The sequence below is a fragment of the Micromys minutus genome (genome assembly GCF_963924665.1).
Source record: "Micromys minutus genome assembly, chromosome: 10".
Taxonomy (NCBI): Eukaryota; Metazoa; Chordata; class Mammalia; order Rodentia; family Muridae; genus Micromys; species Micromys minutus.
The window spans coordinates 56,010,922-56,033,573 of record NC_137979.1 but is presented as its reverse complement, the minus strand read 5'-3'; the positions used below and the strand labels follow the sequence as shown (position 1 = coordinate 56,033,573).

General features: G+C 38.6%; 1 protein-coding gene across 3 annotated transcripts in view; it reads left to right on the top strand.

Moving 5' to 3' along the window:
* ABCA5 (ATP binding cassette subfamily A member 5) overlaps positions 1-22,652 on the top strand; it is a 69,736-nt gene that overhangs the window by 3,333 nt on the left and 43,751 nt on the right. For all 3 annotated transcript variants that reach the window (XM_080922863.1, XM_080922864.1, XM_080922862.1), the window contains exons 2-9: positions 5,716-5,835; positions 6,983-7,187; positions 8,299-8,460; positions 14,539-14,627; positions 16,939-17,168; positions 19,317-19,458; positions 20,463-20,651; positions 22,309-22,456. In XM_080922863.1, the coding sequence (XP_080778989.1) occupies positions 5,734-5,835; positions 6,983-7,187; positions 8,299-8,460; positions 14,539-14,627; positions 16,939-17,168; positions 19,317-19,458; positions 20,463-20,651; positions 22,309-22,456 (1,267 nt within the window). In that variant the 5' untranslated portion in view covers positions 5,716-5,733. The remainder of the gene's footprint in view (positions 1-5,715; positions 5,836-6,982; positions 7,188-8,298; positions 8,461-14,538; positions 14,628-16,938; positions 17,169-19,316; positions 19,459-20,462; positions 20,652-22,308; positions 22,457-22,652) is intronic.

Below are 22,652 nucleotides of genomic sequence, written 5' to 3'. Positions count from 1 at the left end.
GAAGTACAGAACATATTTTCAGTTTAGAGCCTTTCCAAGAACCTCAGATATGCTAAGAAGATCATTGACCACACCTTACCTGTAAATAGCTCATTTTTAAAAATATGATATAATCTTACTTCATACCTCAGAAGTAAGACATGGATTTAAAAGTGGGCTCTCCATAATAAATTTTAATTTCAAGGTGATTTTACCTTTTACAAAATGAAATGGTATTGTTTATTCCAACATACTTGATGCATTGTTGCTAAAAGTACTCAGCAGAAGTAATGGTAATTTTATATAAGTTAGAGGTTTTTTTAGTGAATCTCATAAAAGCACATCTCAAAAAAAAAAAAAAGGCACTTAATAAAACAATAAGGGTTCTCTTACATTTATAAGTACTTTATAATTTCCAAGTTTCTCAGTAAACATTCTTGGCGCAGTGAGATGGCTTAGTAGCTGAATGCACTTGGTGGCCAAGCCTAAAAATCTTGAGTTCAGTCCCTCAAAGCCACATGAGGAAGCTGAGAATCAGCTCCCAACAACACATGAACACACAAACATTCACATATAGCAAATAAATAAGCATACACACATAGTAAATAAAATTTCCTACTTTTTTTCCTGATTTTTCTGGTACTTGGCTTGTGAATTGCTTTATTTTTAACTTGATTACCTATATATTGGTTACTTTAGTAGACTTTCAGATCTTCTTTTTACACTTCGTTAACGTCCTTGTCATTACTGTCAGACTTTACTAACGAGAAAGGACAGACGCTCAAAAATACTGAAATGGAATATCTGCCATGCAATTAGACCTGCTCTTCAACCAAGAAGTTATAGAATCCTGGCCAGTCAGTGATTCCTGGGAGTCCGTCTGTAACAGATTTTGTACTTGGTTGTTTTCTTCTCCTTGTTCCTTCTCGTCACCCTTTTCGATTCTGATGGAGTCTTGTGACTCAGTTTTGCTTCTGGTTTACCAGCTTGTCATTAGCACCATTGATACTGTTTGTAGAGTCTCTGCAAATTTCATTACCATCAGTTTTCCTTTACTTACCCGATTGTTCTTTCAATAATATGATGCAATTATTCCTGGATTGGTCCTATTCTGCTTATATGCAGTATTGATCAACGTCTATAATTAATCACTTGCCTTGTCCAGGATTTCAGTTTTACATGTACCAATTCATTTAGTCATCTTAAGGACCCCAAGTAGGCACTGTAATTGTTTTGCAAATGGCAAATAGGGAAAACAGTTCAGTAACTTCTCTGATCTCTCCTAGCTCTGAAATGACAGAAGCAGAGTTCAGGCCAGTTGGTTTGATTATAGAGGTCACGTTCTTAACCACGACACTACCTCACTGCTTCAAGTACTAGTAATTGTTATATTTGTTGATTTTAGTGCCTCTGTTGTGTTGGTTAAGATGCTTTTGGTTGAAAAAAAATTAATGGGAATATAATAGAGCACTACCCTAAGGAAGAAAAGCCATGAGAATTTCTTATTAGGGGCTGGAGCGATGGCTCAGCTGTTAAGAGCACTTACTGGCTGCTCTTCCAGAGTTCCTGAGTTCAATTCCCAGCAACCACATGGTGGCTCACAACCATCTATAAAGGGATTCAATGTCCTCTTCTGGTGTACATAAGGATAGCATACTCATATACATAAAACATACATATTCATGCATATATATACATGCATATATGTATGTGTATATATACGTGTGTATATATATAAAATAAATATAAATTTCATTAGGAGAAAACCTAACGGCAGAAAAGTGATATTGTCATAAATGTTGTCTTTAAGTTCATTCCTGTGACTTTTTGGTCTGGTCTCCTGATTAAATTCAGTACCGCTAGAAGAAGCTATAACAAACGCAACTCAAGGGGTAGTTGTAGGGAGATGGGGGTGGGGCTGTATATTTTGTGGAGGTTGACAGGTGAGAAATTGGATTTAGTTTTTTTGTTAGTTTATTTGTCCATCAGTATCAGCATCATCATTTAAAGACAGATATGGTCTCTGTATGTAGCCCTGGCTGACCTGGAACTCGCTGTGTGGACCAGGCTTGCCTCAGAGACCTGCCCGCCTCTGTGGGATTTAGTTTTGCTTTAAAATGTTCTCACTAGATGTGAAGGGGATGGCCAGGCTTGTGGGCTTCAGACAAGATTCAAATTTAAAGGCAGGAGTTCAAAGAAGCTATTCTGTGGAGGATTTGGCATCTAAAAATGGAGTGTTAAACATTCAGTTTGAATTAATAATTTAGTGGTATTTAGTAAGTTGTGTTTTGGCAGATTACATGGGAATGTCCATGCTGAGTTGGTTGATGTTTCTGTTTGTTTTGTAGTAAATTACCTTTGAATGAATGTGGTTTTTCTTCTTTTTATTTTTCTTTGTCTTTTTATTATTATTATTTTGGCACAGAGATGATTATCGGGGTACTCTTGCTTGCTTTTGTTGTGCTATTTTTAGATCCTTTTATACCTTTACAGTATGTTACCATTTTTCCCATGTAAGTAATTACATGTATCAGTGACAAAATGATGTGTATATAAAAAGAAAAAAGATGTCCCTCCGTTTGGCACCAATTTTAGAAAAAAGATGAAGAAAGTGTGTGTGGTGGGGTATGCTCCATGGAGGGCAGGGGGATGCCTCTGGAGGACCCGTGTTGGGAATCCCTACCCCCTGAGAGACCAGCCAGAGTGGAGTTTATTCAGGGTATGGGGAGGGGAGTTAAGAGGGTGGTAGGGGCAGAGAGAGAGAAGAGAGGGAAGAGGAGTAGAAAAGTAGAAGCCAGCCATGAGCATGTGGGGGGGGGGGGGGAAGGGAAAGGGGAGAGGAGGGGCAAGGGGGGTAAGAAAGAAGGATGAGAGAGACCAAGAGAGGGGAGTGGGCAAGCAGCCCCTTTTATAGTGCCAGGTAACTGTGGGGTGGGGTTGACAGAATTCCAGCACAAAGTAAAAGTTGTAATTTCATTGTTAATTTAAAAAGCACTAGTCTAATCACTTTTCTTTGCGCATAACAAGTTAATTTTTAACAATGAACATACACTGTGGAGTAGATAAACTGCTTCTAAAAAGTTCTTGGCTTTTTTAAACTGAAGTGGACATGATCAGACCCTGGAACAGACTTTGTTTAGGAGCGGCTTCACGTCAGCGGTCTCCATTGCCTAGGTTCAAGTCAGACAAGGCAGCGACAGTTGCTTTGGAAGGTTTAACAAGAAAACCTTGGTTTTTGTTTGCTTTTTTATTGTAAAAAAATTTAATTCTTTTTTGTAAAGAATTATTTATTTTATTTATGTGAGTCACTGTCTTCAGACACACCAGAAGAGGGCATTGGATCCCATGACAGATGGTTGTGAGCCACCATGTGGTTGCTGGGAATTGAACTCAGGACCTTTGGAAGAGCAGCCAGTGTCCCTAACAGCTGAGCCAGTTTTAACAACTTCAAGAATATATGTATAAGACACATTTCAGTCATGTTCTGCTTGTTATCTTTTCTTAGTTTCTTGCCCTTCCATCCAAGTTCTTCCTAACAAGAGTCTTTTTATTTTTGTGTTAATAATAATAATACAGAAACAGACACCTTTTATTTTTGTGGTGCAGTGCATTTAATTTGTACCTGCCTGAGCATGTGTGAAGGGTGGGGGCTTTTTACCTTAGTAAGGGAAACTTAACAATGGCTATACCACTGAAGAATGTGGCATCCCCTCCATTAACTGTTTATGGCTCCTCAGGGATTGGGGGGAGGGTGTGTGTGTGTGTGTATGGCGGAGGTGTGGTTCCCCCTCAGCTGATAGTCACATTGTTCTATGGGCATAAACATATTTATTTAGAAGGCAGTTTGAGACACACATCAGGTCCATTTTAGCAAAACAACTGTAGTAGTTTTCCCTCTGGGGCCCCAGATTTCCCTAGGCGTGCTTTGGATGGGTTTACAGTATCAGGTGTGAATTCCCTTCTGGTATGGATTTCATGCCGGTTAGAAAGTGATTGCTTACCTCTGGAACAAACTTGCCACTCTGCACGGGTAGGCTAGTGACTCCCTTGTTTGCCTAGCTTGTAGGGTTGCGGTTAGGGTCTGCAGCTGAGTGATTTTATTGACAGTTTTACCCCTGCACTGTGAGGGCTAGCCATCAGCCAGGGTGTGGGTGTGAGTGGTATGGGTGTGTATGGTATGGGGGTGTGTGGGGTGAGTGTGTGTGGTATGGGGGTATGTGGGGTGGGTGTGTGTGGTATGGGGTATGTGGGGTGGGGGTGTGTGGTATGGGGGTGTGTGGGTGGGGGTGTGTTGGGTAGGGGTGGGGTTTCCAGTCTAGTTTCAAATTGATTTCTCTATGTTTCCCAGAAGATCAAAACCTACTTTGAAGTTTTTGTCAGATAATTTTAAAGTTTGTGGGTAGGAACTTTATTTCTTCAGATCTTAGCCAACTCTTTCCTGTCTTTCAGCAAACAGCATTTGCTGTTCTGTGTGCCAGACTGAAGCCAACTAGATGATTCCTTCCTTGGTATGAGAGTTTTCTGAGAGCAGCAAAGTCTACAATAAGCAAAGAGAGAGCACATGCGAATATGCAACCTTCTCAGTCTGATTTCATCTGTCTCTGTCTTATGCCAGGCTTTAATTCCTGCTCCTAGTTTGCCATGTTAGTGCTGATTCTTAGTCCAGGCTTTAACTTATTAATTAATCATTTTTGCTGCACAGGTATAGCTGTGTAAAATAAGGACTTTAAATGTGGAGATAAAGACTCTGGCCCACCGAGAGTCATCTACCACTCCACAAATAAATACTTTTCTTTTGCTCATTAAGCTGGGCTTGTTTGCATTTTTGGTCTGACAGCACCATCGCAATTTGAAGGCAGACACTGTACTTTTAGGGTTCATGCAACACTTGTCATTTTGACAGTGGTCTGTGTGGGCCATTTGCCAAGTAATTTGGGGTTGCTTGAAATATGAAGTTTGTTCTCAGTTTTGTGCAGGATGTTGATGGTTTCCTTTGGCAGGCTGTGGAGTGTCTAGGTTTGGGCTGTAGGTTTCTCCCCACAGTCTACGAGCACATCTTCATTTGATGACATGTGCACTGTGGAGCTCCTCATTTTATTTGATCTCCCCGTTTCCTCCTTCCCTCTTTCTGGCTGCTGTTTTGGTCCTCTAGTGAGACGTTTCACTGTGCCACCCAAGTACTTACGGTATGCAGTGAGAGCTACTCCTCAGGACTCAGTGGGAGGAGAGGAATGTACAAAGAACAGTGGGGAGGAACAGGAATTGGCCCAGTTTGCCTGGACTGTAACTCCACCCAACTGATACCTTGGAGTCTAGCTGTTTAGCTTTCACGACTATAGTGGGTGTGGTACTGCCTCCTTGGGAGTTTTCAGGATGAGGATGGGACAAGAATGGAAAAGAATAAAAACAAGCCTGACACTTCCACATCTCCAGACTTTTCCTGGAGTCAGAGTTATAAGTTAACTTACTGGGATGTTTCTGTCTTGGTGTATCCACTTCTCATGTGGTCAGTTTGAAGGATCCCAAAGGAGGAACAGTGGTAAGCTCAGTGCTGGTTTGGATTTGATGTTGCGCTGTTTGACATGTCGTTGTATACTCTGTAGTGTTGCTGGATTGCTCTGATGTATTCTGTACAGGCAGGAGAGACGGCTTGCAGCATGCTTAACTTCATGTCACCTGGGAATGTTACTGCCATTAGATATGTATAGTTCAAGGTTTTGTTTGTTTTCCTTTTAGTAGGCTGACCTAGAAAACATGGCTACTGCTATTAGGGATGTGGGAGTTTGGAGACAGACCAGAACACTTCTACTGAAAAATTACCTAGTTAAATGCAGGACTAAAAAAAGCAGTGTTCAGGTAAGTTAGAAATATGTTATCGTGTCTTCTTACAGTTTGTTTAGTTTTGACGTGTATTTCTTTTAGAGATAGTTTTGCTGAAAATATTTTTATTATAATTTTATTTTCTTCAGGCTCTTTAATAAAACAAAAGCATATCGTATTGCTTATGATAGCGAGATAGGGAGGGATGAGCAAATGCTCCTAATGTGCCAGTGACTCCTCAGTTCGGGTCACTCTAGCATCAGCATGGACCTTAGGCATGCATCTTCTCCCCACTGAGGAAGTAACGTCCAATATGACACAATGTTAAACCTCCATGTTTCCTCATTTTATGGTGTCTGGAGAAAGTTGTTAAGGAATACTAAAATTACGTCACAGAGTTATGCCTTAAAATGGAGTAGTTTTGGTAAAAGAAAGTGTAACTAGCTAACCAACTGGCAATTTTTTCAAATATGAGTGTCTTTTGAAACTAGCAAAACAGTTAAGGAATAAGATAAAATAATATCTCATTCTTAGTATAGCAGGCCATAAAGCTAGTTAAATGTAATTTTAGTAATATAGTATTAGTATTATTAAGGTGGTATTTTTTAAATTTGGAACCAAAGGGTTTTTCATTTACTTATTTACTTATTTTTCTTTTACCAAAGCCTTTCATTTTAATGATAATCCTTGTAAGGAATTGTTTTATAAGTTGCTTTAAGATTTTAAGAGTAGATAGTGGATAGTGGGTTTTTTGCAATATAGTATTTCTCTTTGAGACAGCCCTGGTTGTCCTGAAACTTCCTTTGTAGACCAGGCTAGCCTCTTCTTCCCAGTGTTGCGATTAAAGGTGTGCTCCACCACTGCCTGGCAAATATAGTGGGTCTTAGATTGGTACTCCTAAGACATTTAAATGTTATTTTTATGTAACTTTATCATATAAGTTGAGTATTAAAACGTTTCAGTAAAATCAAAATTGATTTTTGATACCATGTTGGAAAGCACTGACCATATTTGGGTTTGCTGGGATGCTTAGCACAGCGGTTGCTTTAGGGTGGGATTGCGTTTACTTTCTACACAGAGGGCACAGTGCTTACCCTTCCGTTACATGCACTGTTTGCAGGGAAATCTTAACTTTTGCCACTATTCCTGTACTTTGTAATCACTTTATTTGTGTTTATTGTAGGAAATTCTTTTTCCTCTATTTTTCTTATTTTGGCTGATATTAATTAGCATGATGCATCCAAATAAGAAATATGAAGAAGTACCTGATATAGAACTCAACCCTATGGACAAATCTAGCCTTTCTAAATTTATTCTTGGATACACTCCAGTGACTAATATCACAAGCAGCATCATGCAGAGAGTGTCTACCGACCACCTTCCCGACGGTACTGTCGTCTGTTAAATATCTTTATTTTTATTTATGCCCATGTTGTATGTGTTTGTGTGAGTGTATGCACACGTGTGTGCAGGTGCCCACGGAGGCCAGAATAATCTTTAAGGTTTCTTGGAGCTGGAATTACAGCAGTCCAAGGTGATCAGCTGGGTTCGTGTGTGAGAATATTCAAACTCTGAAAGCTAACTCACTCCTCTGAACTTACACAGCGACGAATAGTGAAGTTAGATGCCAGTCCCCTGACCACAGATTCTGCAGCTTTGCAGTGAAGTCAACTTAAAGCAAACAAAACTTTAGAAGAATTTTTTTTTTTATAAATAGTCTTAATTTCTGTGATAGATGGACATAATTGCTGACATACAGCTGGGGATGCTCTGCTGTGGGTCACGGCCACATGCTGTTGAGGTAGAGGACAGCTATGAAGACGGCCAACACAAATAGGCCCAAAACAGCAGAGGGTTTGTTTTTGTTTTTGCTTTTTGGTAACTTGGTTGAGTGATTCTTGAACGTGAACCTTGTAGATGATCATGTCAAAAGCTGGACACGAAAGAATTTTCTTTGTAGAAACAAATATTTAAAAACAAAACTTTAATTGTTAGTTATTTTACTTTGAAACAGGTATTGAACTACATTATTATTTTTATAATTTCATTTATGTCTGAAATTTTGTAGACTTTAAAAAGTGTACCTAGTGTGTTCAAGGACAAAGGTTTATTTCAGTACTAAAGATTAAAAGTCTATGATATCAAATTATTCAGCATTAGAATATATTACAATGTATTGAAATTTTAGATATTATATTTTGATGAAATAGCCGTCATATTGTTTTATATTTGACTGTATTATACATACAAATTATATATTATCTAATAAAATTATATATTATCAAATTATATATCTTCTAGTCATGGGTTATGTGATCAGGTCACAACTTACTATCTATAAAATAATGCTGGTTACAGTTTTATGTCATATCCTTGGCAGTTATCATTTTCTAAGAAATTAGTAAGACGAAAGTAGTAATAAAATATTCCAATAATATATTGTGTTATAGTATGCTGTTGCCATTTGTGAGTTCATTACATTGTTTTAATATTTTATAGCTATAATTACTGAAGAATATGCAAGTGAGAAAGAAATGCTAGCATCCAGTCTTTCTAAGACCAGCAACTTTGTAGGTGTGGTTTTCAAAGACATCATGTCCTATGAACTTCGTTTTTTTCCTGATATGATTCCAGTGTCTTCTATTTATATGGATTCAAGAGGTAAATAACTTTATCTAATCATTGAACTCAGTGTTAAGTGCATTTCTTTATACTCAAAATAAGATGGTGTCCAGTATTGTCATTTTCAGCTGTACTTATTTTTAGGGGAACTATTGTGCGCAGAATAAATAAACTTAGGTGTGTGGTTGGATGTAGTGGCACCCACCTTACTGCCAGGCAGCTTTCTGTGTGTTCAAGGCCAGCCTGGGCTGCACAGTAAGTTCCAGGCCATCTGGGGCACATGGTAAGACCCTGTACCATAAATAAAAATTGGGTATGCACATATATCCAAATATCTTTGTACATTATGTGTATGCTGTATAAAATAACCACAATGGAATTTTAATACACATATGTAAATGCCATTTATATTTAAAGATAAAATCGAATCTTTCATTGAATGCCTTTCTAAATACATTTTCCTTCATGTAACCATTCTCACTGTTGTATGATACCTACCAATGAAATTTCTTGTTTACACTTGAAACATAGAAAACTGCTGTTAAACCGATGAAAAGATAGTATCAATTGTTTACTTACAATATTAAGTCACTGTATTAACTATGGGAAGTTTTTCCTTTATTGTAAAAGCTTCTGTGGAAAAATTCTTATTTCTTTTTATGAACTTGAACTTACTTATGTGTCGATGCTTTGAAATGTGCACTGTGGAATAATTTACCCTGAAAACATAAAAGCAATTTGCCTTTATTTTATATTTATGAATATTCCGCCTGTTTATATGCATGTGCATCAAGTGCATGCCTTGTGCCCGCAGAGGTCAGGACAGGATTTTCAGGTGTTGTCCTTTTCCCCTTCCTTCTTTCCTTCTTCCCTGTCCGTCTGCATTTTCACGTTATTTAGTTAAAAGAATGTTAAAGTTTAAATATATTAAATATTTTTATATTTATATTTATGTAAAGAAATTTATATTTATAAATTAAATATATTAAATATAAAAATTAAATAATGCTAAATATAGTCTTCCCCTCTCCTGTTTGTCCGGGATTTTTTCCTCTTCTATCCACTCAATTTTAATTTCTTTCTCACAAAACAACCCAAAAGTTCAATACAACAGCAAAATGCTTAAAACCTAGAAAACACATCACAGTTGTTCAGGACCCACATGAGGTCCAAGCTGCTCATCTGCTATGTATGTGCAGGGGGGCCTAGGTCCAGCCTGTGTGTGCTGTTTGGTTGGTGGTTCAGTCTCTTGAAGCCCAAGGGTCCAGATTAGTTGATGCTGTTGGTCTTTCTGTGGACTGCTTATTCCCTTGGGGCTGCATTTCTTCCTTCTGTTCTTCCACAAGAGTCCCCAAGGTCCATCCACTGTTTGGCAGTGGGTGTCTGCATCTGTCTGAGTCAGCTGCTGGGTGGAGCCTCTTCGAGGACAGCCATGCTAGACTAACAGTATTATTAATAGTGTCAGGGATTGGTGCTTGCCCATGGGATAAGTCTCTGCTCTACCCCTGTCCCTGCATCTCTTGTAGACAGGGTAAGTTTTGGGTTGAAGATTTTGTGGGTGGGTTGGTGTCTGTGTTGCTCGATTGGGCTTCTTGCCTGGCTTCAGGAGGAGACCTCTTCAGGTTCCACATTCCCAATGTCAGTCACAGCTAAGGACACCCTTATTGATTCTTGGCCACCTCCCATATCCCAAGTCTCTCTCTCATCCTGAAGACCCCTCCCCTGTCTCCATCAACTGCAAATTCTCATTCTTTCTCATGGCCAACTGGCCATTACTCCTGTCCCTCCCCAGCTTTTGCATCTTTTCTGTCTCCTCCTTCTCAGGGTTCCCTGAGCTCTGAGGGGAAGGTTTGCTGGAGATATCTTATTTGTGAATGAGTGTTGTACGGCCTCTGAATCTGTGTCATGCTTGGCCGTGGGTCTCTCTGTTTGTTTCCATCCACTGCAGAAGAAGCTTCTCTGATGATGGCTGAAGAAGGCACCGATCTATGAGTGTTTGTTTTTAGATGTGTACTGTTTGGTTTTGCCCTAGGTCCCTGGGCTGTTTAGTTCCCGGCTCTTGGATATCAGATGGGCTTTAAGTCTGATCAGCTATTGGCTGGTTACTACCACAAACTTGGTGTTGTTCGTAGTTCACCATGGTAGTTAGGAGGTTTGTGACTGGCTTAGTGCTTACAGTTCTCTTTTGACAGCAGATAGAGTGCTGTTCTACAGGGACTCAGGGGTGAGTGGTCTGTGTAGGCACCAGCTGACTTCTCCATGGTCAGTGAATTGTGTAGGGGGTTTCTTTAATCAGTGCATGGAATGCAACCTGTAGTTTTGGTAATAATTTTGGCTGTTTGGAGATTCCTGTGGGGCCCTTTTGGCCAACAATTTAATTAGATGTAACCCAAACCTGGTATTGGATGCTTCATTTGTTGACAAGAGATGGCCAGTTTGGTCTTTGTCTCTCTCACTGGTGTATTCATTTATTTTACCTTCATACATGTATATATTTTAGGTTTCTACTTTATTAGGTTTTCATACTACCCCTCAAATGTCCCTTAACTGTAGCTGTCTCTTCCCATCCTCCCTCCTTCATCCCCTTCTCCCCTTTCCATCTCTCCTTGATCTCCCACTCCCGTCCCCTCAGTGTATTCATATATTTCCCTTTTCTCATGAGGTCTTTCTGCTACCTCTGGTCCCTGACTGTATACCTACATTACATGGTTCTATGGATTGTAGCTTTGTTGTCATTGACTTCACCACTAATATTCACGTAGAAATGAATACACTGCATATATCTGGATCTGCAGTACCTCATTCAGGTTGATTTTTTTTTTCTAGTTCCATCCATTTGCCTGCACTTTTTATGTTGTCTTTTTCCCCACAACGGCTGAGTATATATTGTGTAAATGTACCACATTTTCTTTATCCAGTCTTCTGTTGAAGGACATCTAGGTTGTTTCCAGTTTTGGTTATTATGAACCACCTTAGATGTGGTTGAGCAGGTGTCTCAGTGGTAGGCTGAAGCGTCCTTTGGGTATATGCCCAAGAGTTGTATAGTTGGAACTTGAAGTGGATCAGTTTCTATCTTCCTGAACAGCCACACTGATTTCCAGAGTGCAGGTAGTGTTCTTCACCACTAAGCCAGCCCTAGAAAAGTGACTTATAAATAACTATGTTTATAATGAATTTTCATCTTTATTCATTTACTATCTGCTGGGGGCCTGCCCAACCTCACGAGCTGAAGTGGGACACAGCATGGGACACAGGCCAAAAGACCGATGATTTCCAGCCTTGTAGAAAACTCACTCTTTCTTACTGTTCTGTGCTTTATTAAGCACTGGGGAAAATTGTCTTTTACTTACTTTATAATTCTCTGAGCTTGAATAAATGCTGGGAAACTTAACTCTAGTTATTTACTTTATAAGCTTACTTTATAATTCTCTGTCCCTTCATATATGCTATGTAGCAGCAGGGAATTTAGGAGAGGATTTATTGCTAAGGTTTCTTTCTCTCTATCTTTTGCTGACCAAGCAAGAGGGAGACTCAGAGCAATTAATTTTTAGTGAACTAGGAAAAGAAAGTCATGCTTGCAGAAAGAAAAACTTTACCTAGGCAGTATGCCCAGAAACACACATTTATACATACACACTATTTACATGTTTTTGTTGGGCCCAGCCACCTGTCTCATCCACTCTACAAGTGTTCGCATATTTACATACATATACATATATACTTAAAGACACGTGTGTGTGTGTGTGTGTGTGTGTGTGTGTGTGTGTGTGAGTGTGAATAGATATTTGGTGGGCAGAACACAGCAAATGCCCCTATTAGCAGGTTTCATTGACCAAGCACCAGTGCAGAAAGAACTCACTTATTCTGATGAGAAATAAGCTTCAACCTTTATTGCTCAGAGAAAGCAATTAACTACCTTCTTATTGAATATGAAAAAGCCGTGTCCTTCTCAGTAAAAAGAAGCCCACTGTTAAAAAACCCCTAGCTCATGGTAAGAAGCCTGCCTGCTCTGTCTGTCTGTCTGTCTCTCTGTCTGCTCTCTCTGTGCTGCTCTCTGTTCTCTTCTCTCTATGCTCTTACCTGTCCTTGTTCCTAATCCTTGTACCTTTTCAGGACACACGATCACATAGTATTCTAAGCATCTTTTTAAAAAAAGTTTACAAGTACAAATATAAACTCAAATCATAAATTGAACAAGAAGTTACAGCAGATGTTTACGTGTGTTTTTATTAAGACTAATTATCTAATTAAGCATTCATTATCTGTCACTAGCGCCAAAGGTTCATTAAGCATTTAAAACTATAATTCTTATGTCTAAGTTAGCATGGTTTTGGTGAAGAGGCAAATCATCTGCTTTGTGTCTCATTAGTATTGAAGTTTTGTACAGATAAATCTGGTCAATATTTTATATTTTGTCTTTGCACCTCCAATAAATTGTCCATTCCCAGTTTATGACCTTAGTTATTAGATAATGGTTTTTATAGGTAGTCTAAAATGAATGTTTTCTCTGATCACAAATTTGTTTCAAGCCTGTTTTCTATCTTAGTGCAATTAGTCTGTGACACGTGAAGGTTTATAGAGCCCTAATTGCAGCCCATTCTATAGAAGGCACAAAGTATACTTGTATAAATTTATGGATTTTTTTTTTAGAACCATTATTAGGAATTCTGAAGTCACCAATTTGTCTACATAGCATTGCTACATAAAGTACATTAGCATTGTACAAAGAGTATACTTCTTTGATCTGCAGAAAATCTACCCAATAGGGTGGGATATTGCCCAGGGGTTAGTATGTTAATTTAATAATGACAGGAAAGGCCTGTTAGTTGCAAGAATCAATTCTGAGATGGTATTTTTAAAGGCCTTGCAAATTAGAACTCACCTGTCACAGACCATGTGATATGATATGTCCTCTCCAGAATGCCTCCTGCCTACCTTACTCCTCTCCTTCCATATCCCATCACATATAATTGTTGCTTTAAGTGGGGTACGTTTTAAGTGGGTTGTGTGTGTGATGTGACTATGTATGCATATATGTACATTACTGTATGCAAATTCTGCTGCTTCTGTGGTAGAAGTCAGAGGAAACTTTTGGAAGTTGGTTTTCTTTTATCTTGTTGAGGCAGGATTTCTTCTGTTGTTTCTACTGCTTCATACTCCAGGCTAGCTGGTCCATGACCCTCCGGGCCGTTCTGTCTCTCTATCCTGTTACTCACCTAACCACAGGGATGCTTGGATTACACATAACGCCTTATCTGGCTGTTTTGTGGCTTTCGTGGATAAAACTTGGGTTGTCAGGCTGTGTGGCAGGCAGTTTCACTCACTGGTCATTGTGCAAGCACTTAACTGTTGCGGTGCTGCCCCCACGTACTCTCTGCCCCCATTTAGCCATCCTCTCCCAGCTGCCTCTCTGCTAGCTGGAACTCTGCTTACATTGCCAGCAATCTGGTAAGTCAGGACTCTAGAGGTCCCAGTAGTGGCTTGTTCCCCATGGCTCTGGTCCCCCCAGACTCTGCCCTGTTGCATCTCTCTGCCATGGACTCTGCATATACCAGCTCGACCAAATCAGAGCCCCAGAAACTTGTAATTTAGCAATGGTTTTATGTCATTTTTCTCACAATCCACAAACAACCACACAATAAACTCAGAGCCAACTGATAGGATACAGTCTGTCCACCTAGACAAGACAAATTGTCCCATACCAATCCATCCCCTATGAGATATTCATAACCACTTGTGGCTACACAGAGCCATGTGGAGATGGTTCATCTTCATTCTTCATCTTGCCTCTCCTTGCTGTCTTCTCTCCCCCTTTTCCTAAAGCTGTTCCCACCCACCCATCTTTTTCTCGCCCAATCACAGGCCTCATCTTATCTTATGCCTGCCTTCCCCTCACATGCATAAGACAACAGTCTACGCTTGGCATGTGTAATTTAGCCTAGGCACTCCAATCAATAGGAATCTTAATAGATACGTGTCTTTGAAGGATAGTACCAGGTTTTCTTTGGTCCTGCAGAGAACGATTGATTATACTACTTTTGCCTTGTACGCTTTCAGAAGAAGGCACTTACACATTCTATTGCACAGAATCTCATGTCTCGTATTTTCTCCCTATAGCAGGCTGTTCCAAGTCATGTGATGCTGCTCAGTACTGGTCTTCAGGGTTTACAGTTCTACAGGCATCAATAGATGCCGCCATTATACAGGTAAATGTAACAAAGGGAGAAAATCAAATCTCAATGTAACAATTATTCCTGAATTCTTTAAAGCTGAATTTGGTTAGTTTACTTAAAAATATAAATAATACTTAACTTATAATCATTTGAGAAAAAAGACAATGAATTTTTGAAGCCTTTTTAATTGAGTATTTTATGAATATGATTCAACATACTAAATATCAATATTATATTTATTGATCATAGGTAATGTTTTCTGGAATATTCTTATATTATGAAGGATCTGAGCTTTTAGACCTTTCCCCTCGAATACATATAAGTTAAGAAGGTAGCTACTTTTATTGTCTTAATTGTAGTGCTAGATTTTATTTTCTATTTCATAAACATTTATCTCTTATTTATTAAGCAATGTTTTTAAAGTTATGTTCTAATATAATTTATTTAATATTTAACAACCATCTGAGGCAGAACCTTGAAATAAAGTAATATTAAGTAACTTCAGGACTCTGAATCATGGCAGAAGAGCAAATTATGGCCTTTGGGCTCCCAAATCTGTGCTTTAGTACAGTTTTGCCTCTAAGATGATATATCAATTCTTCAGTTATGTTCTAAAGGTATAACCTGCTTCACCATTTCACACTTTAGAGTAATTAGCCTTAAACTTTGTGCCTTAGGATTAGAACTATTAGAATCACATACCACACTTCTCCCTCTCCCCTTGGACCTGTGCGGTTTTCCTATAAAGTATTTCAAGTTGAAATTTACTATAAAGTATTTTAGTTTAAAAATGCATATGGCTGGATGTGCCTTTTATCCCAGCACTTTCGAGAGAGAGGCTGGTGGATCTCTGTGAGTTCAAGGCTAGCTTGGACCACAGAGTGAATTCCAGGACAGCCAGGCTACACAAAGATAAACTTTGTCTTGAAAACAAACAAACAAACACCCAGACAAACAACAGCAACAACAAAAAGAAATGCATATAAATGGTCTTCTCTACCAAACTCCACATTCAGAGTATGTGTGAACGGAGGCAGACGTGGGACTGAACCTAAGCAAGACTCCTGACTCTTCTAGTTGGAAAACTACTAGGAGCACATTGACTGTAACAGTATAGCCTTTCTTTGTGACAGGACTCTTGTAAAAACCAAATAAAGTGTGTATGTAGAATTGTCTTATAAATTCTTGCAGCTTGCATGCTATGAAGGTATTAGAAGTTTGTAATATTGTGCTAATTTAGTTGTATTGTGTCTAAGATAAAGACTGAAAAATTAGATGATACTACAGAACTTAATTGTGTTTTAGTTAGACATTAGCAATTATAAAGGCTAGACCACTGTGGATAGTACAGATTTGTAGTTTAAGCATTCATTTAAATATTAGAAGTATTAACTGGTAAATGTTTTTATTACACAAATCTGTAACTATGTTCTTTCTACATGTATCAAATTTAAAGCAGTAAAAAATGCTCTTTTAAAAATATATTTGCTGTTTTTAAATGTGCATTTGTGTTTTGCCTGCACATATGTGTATGTGAGAGGGTCAGACCTTGGAGTTACAGATGCTGTGAGTTGTCATGTTGGTGCTGGGATTTGAACCAGGTCCTCTGGAAGAGCAGTCAGTACCCTTAACTCCAGCCTAAGAAAACATGTTCGTTAAGACAGCTTTTAAATATAGCCATAGTAATGTTGGCTGTAAATCATCCCTTTGACCCTCAACTTGGAAGAAACGTAGCTTTTCTTTTTATAAATGTTTTACTTTTATTATATACACATTGGTGTTTTTCCTGAATATATCTGTGTGAGGGTGTCAGATTGCCTAGGATGGAGTTATAGACTCCACTGTGATCCACCACGTGGGTGCTGGGAATTGAACCTAAGTCCTCTGGAAGAGCAGCTCTTAACTGCTGTGCCATCTCTCCAGCCTCAGTTAAAGTTTAAAGAACGTCATTTTGGCATTAGTAAGGGAAGGGTGTACATTATTTATCTGCCAGAAATGAAAGATTTCAGAGAACTGGTCCCATTTTTATAATTGAAGCATATTCTTATTATCCCCTTAATATGCTTAATGTGGTAATAAAATTGTATAATTTTATTTTATTGGATGAATTAATCAAAATGTGTTCATTCATAGTCTTCAAACTTTTAATATCTAGAATGAATTAAAAGCAGAATTCTACTTTATATCATGATGTTATGGTAACTCACTCTTATTTCAGGAGTGTGGCTTTTTGAATATTTTATTTGCATTGACGTTACTTTTTTAGCTGTATAATAACCAGGTTTCATTAGGAGCTATTGTCAGAACGAAATTAATTTAATATATCTATACTTTCTAATTACAGTTGAAGACCAATGTTTCTCTGTGGAGGGAGCTGGAGTCAACCAGAGCTGTCATCATGGGAGAGGCTGCTGCTGTGGAGATTGACACCTTCACCCGCGGGGTCATCCTGATCTACCTTGTCATAGCCTTTTCACCCTTTGGGTACTTTCTGGCAATTCACATTGTAGCAGAAAAAGAAAAAAAGCTAAAGGAATTTTTAAAGATAATGGGACTTCATGACACTGCCTTTTGGTATGTTTAACGGTTTACTATTTAGTATAATTAACTCATATATTAAATATACTGACCTTCATCAGTATACTTTCATTTACCCCATTGGATGTAGTGCTGATCCTGATTCACTGTCATCTTTCCATTCTTCTTAGAATTCGAGACTAGTCAGTTAGCTGCTTGTTTTACTGGAAGTTTCTGTTGTCAATGCACTTACATTTTCTTACACAATTTGCTGGAACCCTTGGGTCATAAGCCATGTAGATGTCATTGTACTGTTGCACTAAAGATAGGAAATCTCTAGAGACTAGAAGGTGACTACTAATGCCCTTCCCTGAGGTCAGAGCATGTGCTCCACACTGAACGTCTAGTTACAGCGATTCAGGTCTACACATGGACTTTCCAGATTCTTTTCCTCACCTGAGAACTTCAGTAAATTAAGATGAGGAATGTAAAGATAATTTTTAGAAACACAAGTGGAGAAAAAAATTCCCATAGGTGAGGGTTATTATACCAGCAATTTTATACAGTGCTAACTTTATAGAGATGTGGATATTTATAAATAACCATTTTCCTCTCCTCTTCCTGCCATGCAATAAGACAGTTTGTTTGTGAGCTGCCTGTGCCTGCCAGTAACGCCAGCACTCAGGAAACCAAGTCCGAGGCCAACCGAGGCTAGACTGCCAGCTGCTGTTTCAAACAAAAATCGGTTTCTTTTTAGCTTAGTTAAGAGGAAGGTCAGGACTTTTAGTAGAAACAGTGTGAGGTTTACAATTTTTTATTATTGTATGTACAAAAATGCATTTTATAATTTTTTAAAAAGTTTTATTTATCTGAGTACACTGTAGCTGTACTCAGACACACCAGAAGAGGGCATCAGATCTTATGACAGATGGTTGTAAGCCACCATGTGGTTGCTGGGAATTGAACTCAGGACTCTGGAAGAGCAAGCAGTCTGTGCTCTAACTAACCACTGACCCATCTCTCCAGCCTGCATTTTACAAATTTTTATTTGGCCTATTGTAACAATTATAATACTTTATATAGTGGCATTATTATGTCTTAACAATATCTTTTCTTTTTAAATTTTTATTTCATGTGTATGGGTGTTTTGCCCATGTGCATGTCTGTGCACTGTGTGTACATTGTCTGCAAAAGCCAAAAGAGGGGTTTGGATTCTCTGGGACTGGAGCCACAGACAGTTCTTAGCCACTATGTTGATGCTAGGAATCAAACCCACATCATCTGCAAGAGCAACAAGTGGTCTTAACCATTGAGCCATCTCTCCAGACCCACACTGCTTTTCTGAGAGAGGGACTGCCCAAGTAACTCTGGCTGTCTTGGAGCCTCCTAGGTGAACTAGGCTGGCCCTGAGCTCACAGGAGCCCACCTTCCTCTGTCTCCTGAGTGCTGGGTTAAAGGTGTGCACCATCATACCACTGTTTTCTTAACTGTTCTAGAAATGGCCTTTAAGATGCATCGAACTATTACTTTTGTATTGAAATTGCTAGATGAATGTAGCTCTAGGTGCTTAGTATGTATCAATTCACATATTTAAAATAAATGTAAAGTTTCCTTAAAACATTTTTCAGTGATAATGGGAAATAAATAACATGTCAAATTAAATAATAATGATAATTCCATTGAGCTCTAACTGAAGGGAAATCTTGAGTTAAAATGGTGATTCTCATTGATCTTATTAATCAGTAGCTCGCATCGTGTAAGTATGGTAATTATTGCTATTAATTGGTAAAGACTTTTGGGTTTATGATAACCAAAGCCATCAGAGGTGTAAGTATAGTGCAGTTCAGAAAGAAAAGAATTGTATTGACGTAGTAAACTCTTACAGTTTAAGAGAATCACAGATGCCAGCGCCCTCTGGCTTTTGAGAGTCTGGTCTTTAAATTAAGCTTGCATTGCTATTGAATTGTAAAGCGTTTGACTCAGAGATAGCGGTTTATCTCTGTCAGTCACATCCACCTGTAGCTTGGCTGTCCTCTATTCTTCATTTCCTGACGGCATTTGTGTTCAGCACATGATCACATGCAAAGAAATAGACTTAAAGGATAAACTGGCTGAAACAGGCTTGTTGTTTGCTGTGGAGTGGTTTTTTTCACTACCGAAGCGTGTTGCTCGTTTGACACTGATGTGTCTGCACTTTCCTCGTAGGCTCTCCTGGGTTCTCTTGTACACAAGTTTGATTTTCCTTATGTCCCTTCTTATGGCCGTCATGGCAACAGCGTCTTCATTGTTCCCTCAGAGCAGCAGCGTTGTGGTCTTTCTACTGTTCTTCCTGTACGGCTTGTCCTCTGTGAGTACCACCCGAATGTCAGAGCACCATGGAGTGTTCTTCAGTTTTCCAGTTTTTACTAAGTTACAGATAAACAGCTAAAGAATACATGGTGCAGGATTATGTTACCATGCTTCTTCGAAAAATCACAATATCATTTTATGTTTAAATCTAACTTGCTTTGGTGTATTATGTTTTTACATATGTCTTCTATCATGGTCTCTGTCCTGTGGAAGGCTGCACACTGCTGCTTTTCTTTTCCATTCACGAGCCCTGACCGTTTCAAGTTTGTTTATTCTATAGGACAATTAGTTTTAAGGTTTCAATGTTGTTTTTCTTTTTTTAAAATGTAATTTTTCAGTAGTCTTGATATTCATTTGATATTCTGACTGAATATTGACTCTAACAGCTCACCTTTGTTTCATTGTGATTGGTTTATGTGCCCGTATATACAGTTAAGTAATTTTGCTATCATTTCCATTCTTTAAAATAATAAATAACTCATATTCAGCATTATAACTTAATATATCACTTCTAGTACTCAGTCTAGTACTCAGTCTAGTACTCAGTCTAGTACTCAGTCTAGTACTCAGTCTAGAACTCAGTTCAAAGGCTCCTGGGGACCCACGGGATGACTCAGTGGGTAGAGTGCTTGTCTTACAAGATCAAGACCCAAGTCTAGGTTTCCTGCCCCCACATGACTCCTGGGCACAGCAGTATGTGTCTGAAGCCTCAGTGTGGAGGTTGGGGATTGGGAAGTGCAGGGATAAAGGCGAGTGGGCCCCAGAGCGAGCTAGCTAACACACGGCTCCTTATGGGCTCTGTTGTGTAATATTTCCCCGTCATACAGATGAAGTGTAATCATTAATATTTATCAGTTATGAAAACAAAGCATCTTCCTATAACACTCAGAAAAGAATTTTAATAGCTGTACTTTTCTATGAGTGCATATTTCTTTCATAAAAGAGTTAATTTTCTCATGTGAGTATAAAGGTGCACACTAACCTGACATTTATGCCTTTTAGGTGTTTTTTGCTTTAATGCTGACGCCCCTTTTTAAAAAATCAAAACACGTGGGAGTCGTTGAGTTTTTTGTCACCGTGGCGTTTGGATTAGTCGGCCTGTTGATAGTCCTCGTAGACAGTTTCCCCAGGTCGCTAGTGTGGCTCTTCAGTCCCTTGTGTCAGTGTGCCTTTCTGATTGGGATCACACAGGTGGGTCGCACTCTTTGGTTCTTCACACAGCAGCTTGTCCTGCCCCGCACATCACCTAACAACACTAGCGTTTCATGAGAAAGAAATGTCAGAAATTATTTCCATCTTAAATTCCATCAGAAAGAAATACACCACAGAGTACATTTTATATCTACTTTCTCTGAGAATTTCTCCAATTTTAAGTTTTCAGTTAAATCTTGCTCCTAAGTTTCTCAGTTTTTGCTTTAGTGTACATCATAATGCTATTTTGGTATAATAATTCAGTTCACTGAAGTTACCTGTTTAAGTTCCAAGTAGTCTTTGTTGCTCTAACATTTATAAATTTACATGAATGCTGAACAGGAAATCGTGCATGACACAGAACAAAGCTGTCAAGATGGAAAGAGTGAACTATGTATTTGTGGTAGGTTTTCTCGGTCTAGGGCAGGAGAAATGTCCTAGTTGTTAAGCTACTCTTTCAGAGGCTCAGAGTTCAAAGCACCAACATGGCATCTTTCAAGTGGCTCTAACTGTAGATCTAGGGTTCTGATGCCCCTTTCTGCTTTCATGGGCACCAGGCATACATGTAATGCTTAGACTTACATGCAAACAAAACACCTGTGTACATAAAGCAAGAGAACAGATTTTAAAATTAAGAATACTTAGATTCATAAATTTGTTTTTATTTTTTTGTACAGTCAGAATTAAATGAAAAATCTCAAAAGGAACTATTTATAGAGTAGAACATAAACTCAGTTATTATACAAAGAAATATAATTTCCTACTACTTTTGATTTATATTTGATGTTACATAGATGCTTTCCGAGGTAACATTACAATAGATTGAGTTAAGTACTTAAGAATTATTATCCCACACTTTGAGACTATACTGAGCCCCTCTTCTGTTCACAAAGTGAGACTGTGGTCATAGGTTTTCATTGGTAGTGACAGAATCCTTAAATGTCATCTAATTGAGCTCCTTCAGCTCACAGATGAGAGACTGAAATTGAGGGTGGTAAAATGAGTTTATTCACATGGGAGCAACTTCTACCTGAGCAGGGCCTTAGCCCCCAGAACATTTCACAGTAGCACACGTGCCTACTGTATGTACTTTAGGAGTTATATTAACCAAAACACCTGCTTCTTTCAGTATTGCAGACATGTGGACCATAATTTTATCCTGCAGTATTTATTTGGGTCTATCTTTCAGCAATTTTAACATTACACATTGCTCTTATTCCCTTGCTTATCATTCCGTTAGAATTAAATGACTCCAGAGCATTGCATACAGGCTTAAGAAGCACCAATGGAAAGCAATAGTTAAAAGGAGAACATAGGGTGCATGCCTTTAATCTCAGCATCCCTGTACATTCCTCCTTTAGGAAGGAGGCTGAGGCAGCTAGATGGATCTCTGTGAGTTAAGGCCAGCCTGGTCTACATAGAGAGATTTTATATCACAAAAACAAACAAAAAAATCCCCTGCACAGAATAGAAACCATGATAAAATGGATCTTTAGATGAACTTCTTTTGTGGTCTGTTCTCCTTATAAGAGTGTGTTACTAATTAATTTTTAAATGGTTTTGTTAATGTTACTCTAGATTTAACGAATTATGCTTAATAATGTTTGCTTTGTTGTAATCATTTTTATGAACTAAAGTTGGTGTTTTTTCCTTTCAGGTCATGCATTTAGAAGATTTTAATGACGGTGCCTTATTTTCTAACCTGACTGATGGCCCCTATCCTCTCCTCATTACCATTGTCATGCTGGTTCTCGACAGCGTGTTCTACGTCCTCCTGGCTGTGTATCTTGATCAAGTCATCCCAGGTATGTGGCTGCCTACCGTGAAGATTCTAAAGTAATTTCGCTCATGTACTGTCAGTGTAATCTTTCTCCTAGACAGTATTTTACATCATATTGGTGGTTTAATTTGCTCTTAGTAATAGATATGCATATATCCACCACATATAGTATATTATGTATTCATTAGCTCCTAGTAAACGTGAAGAAACTGTGTGACAAG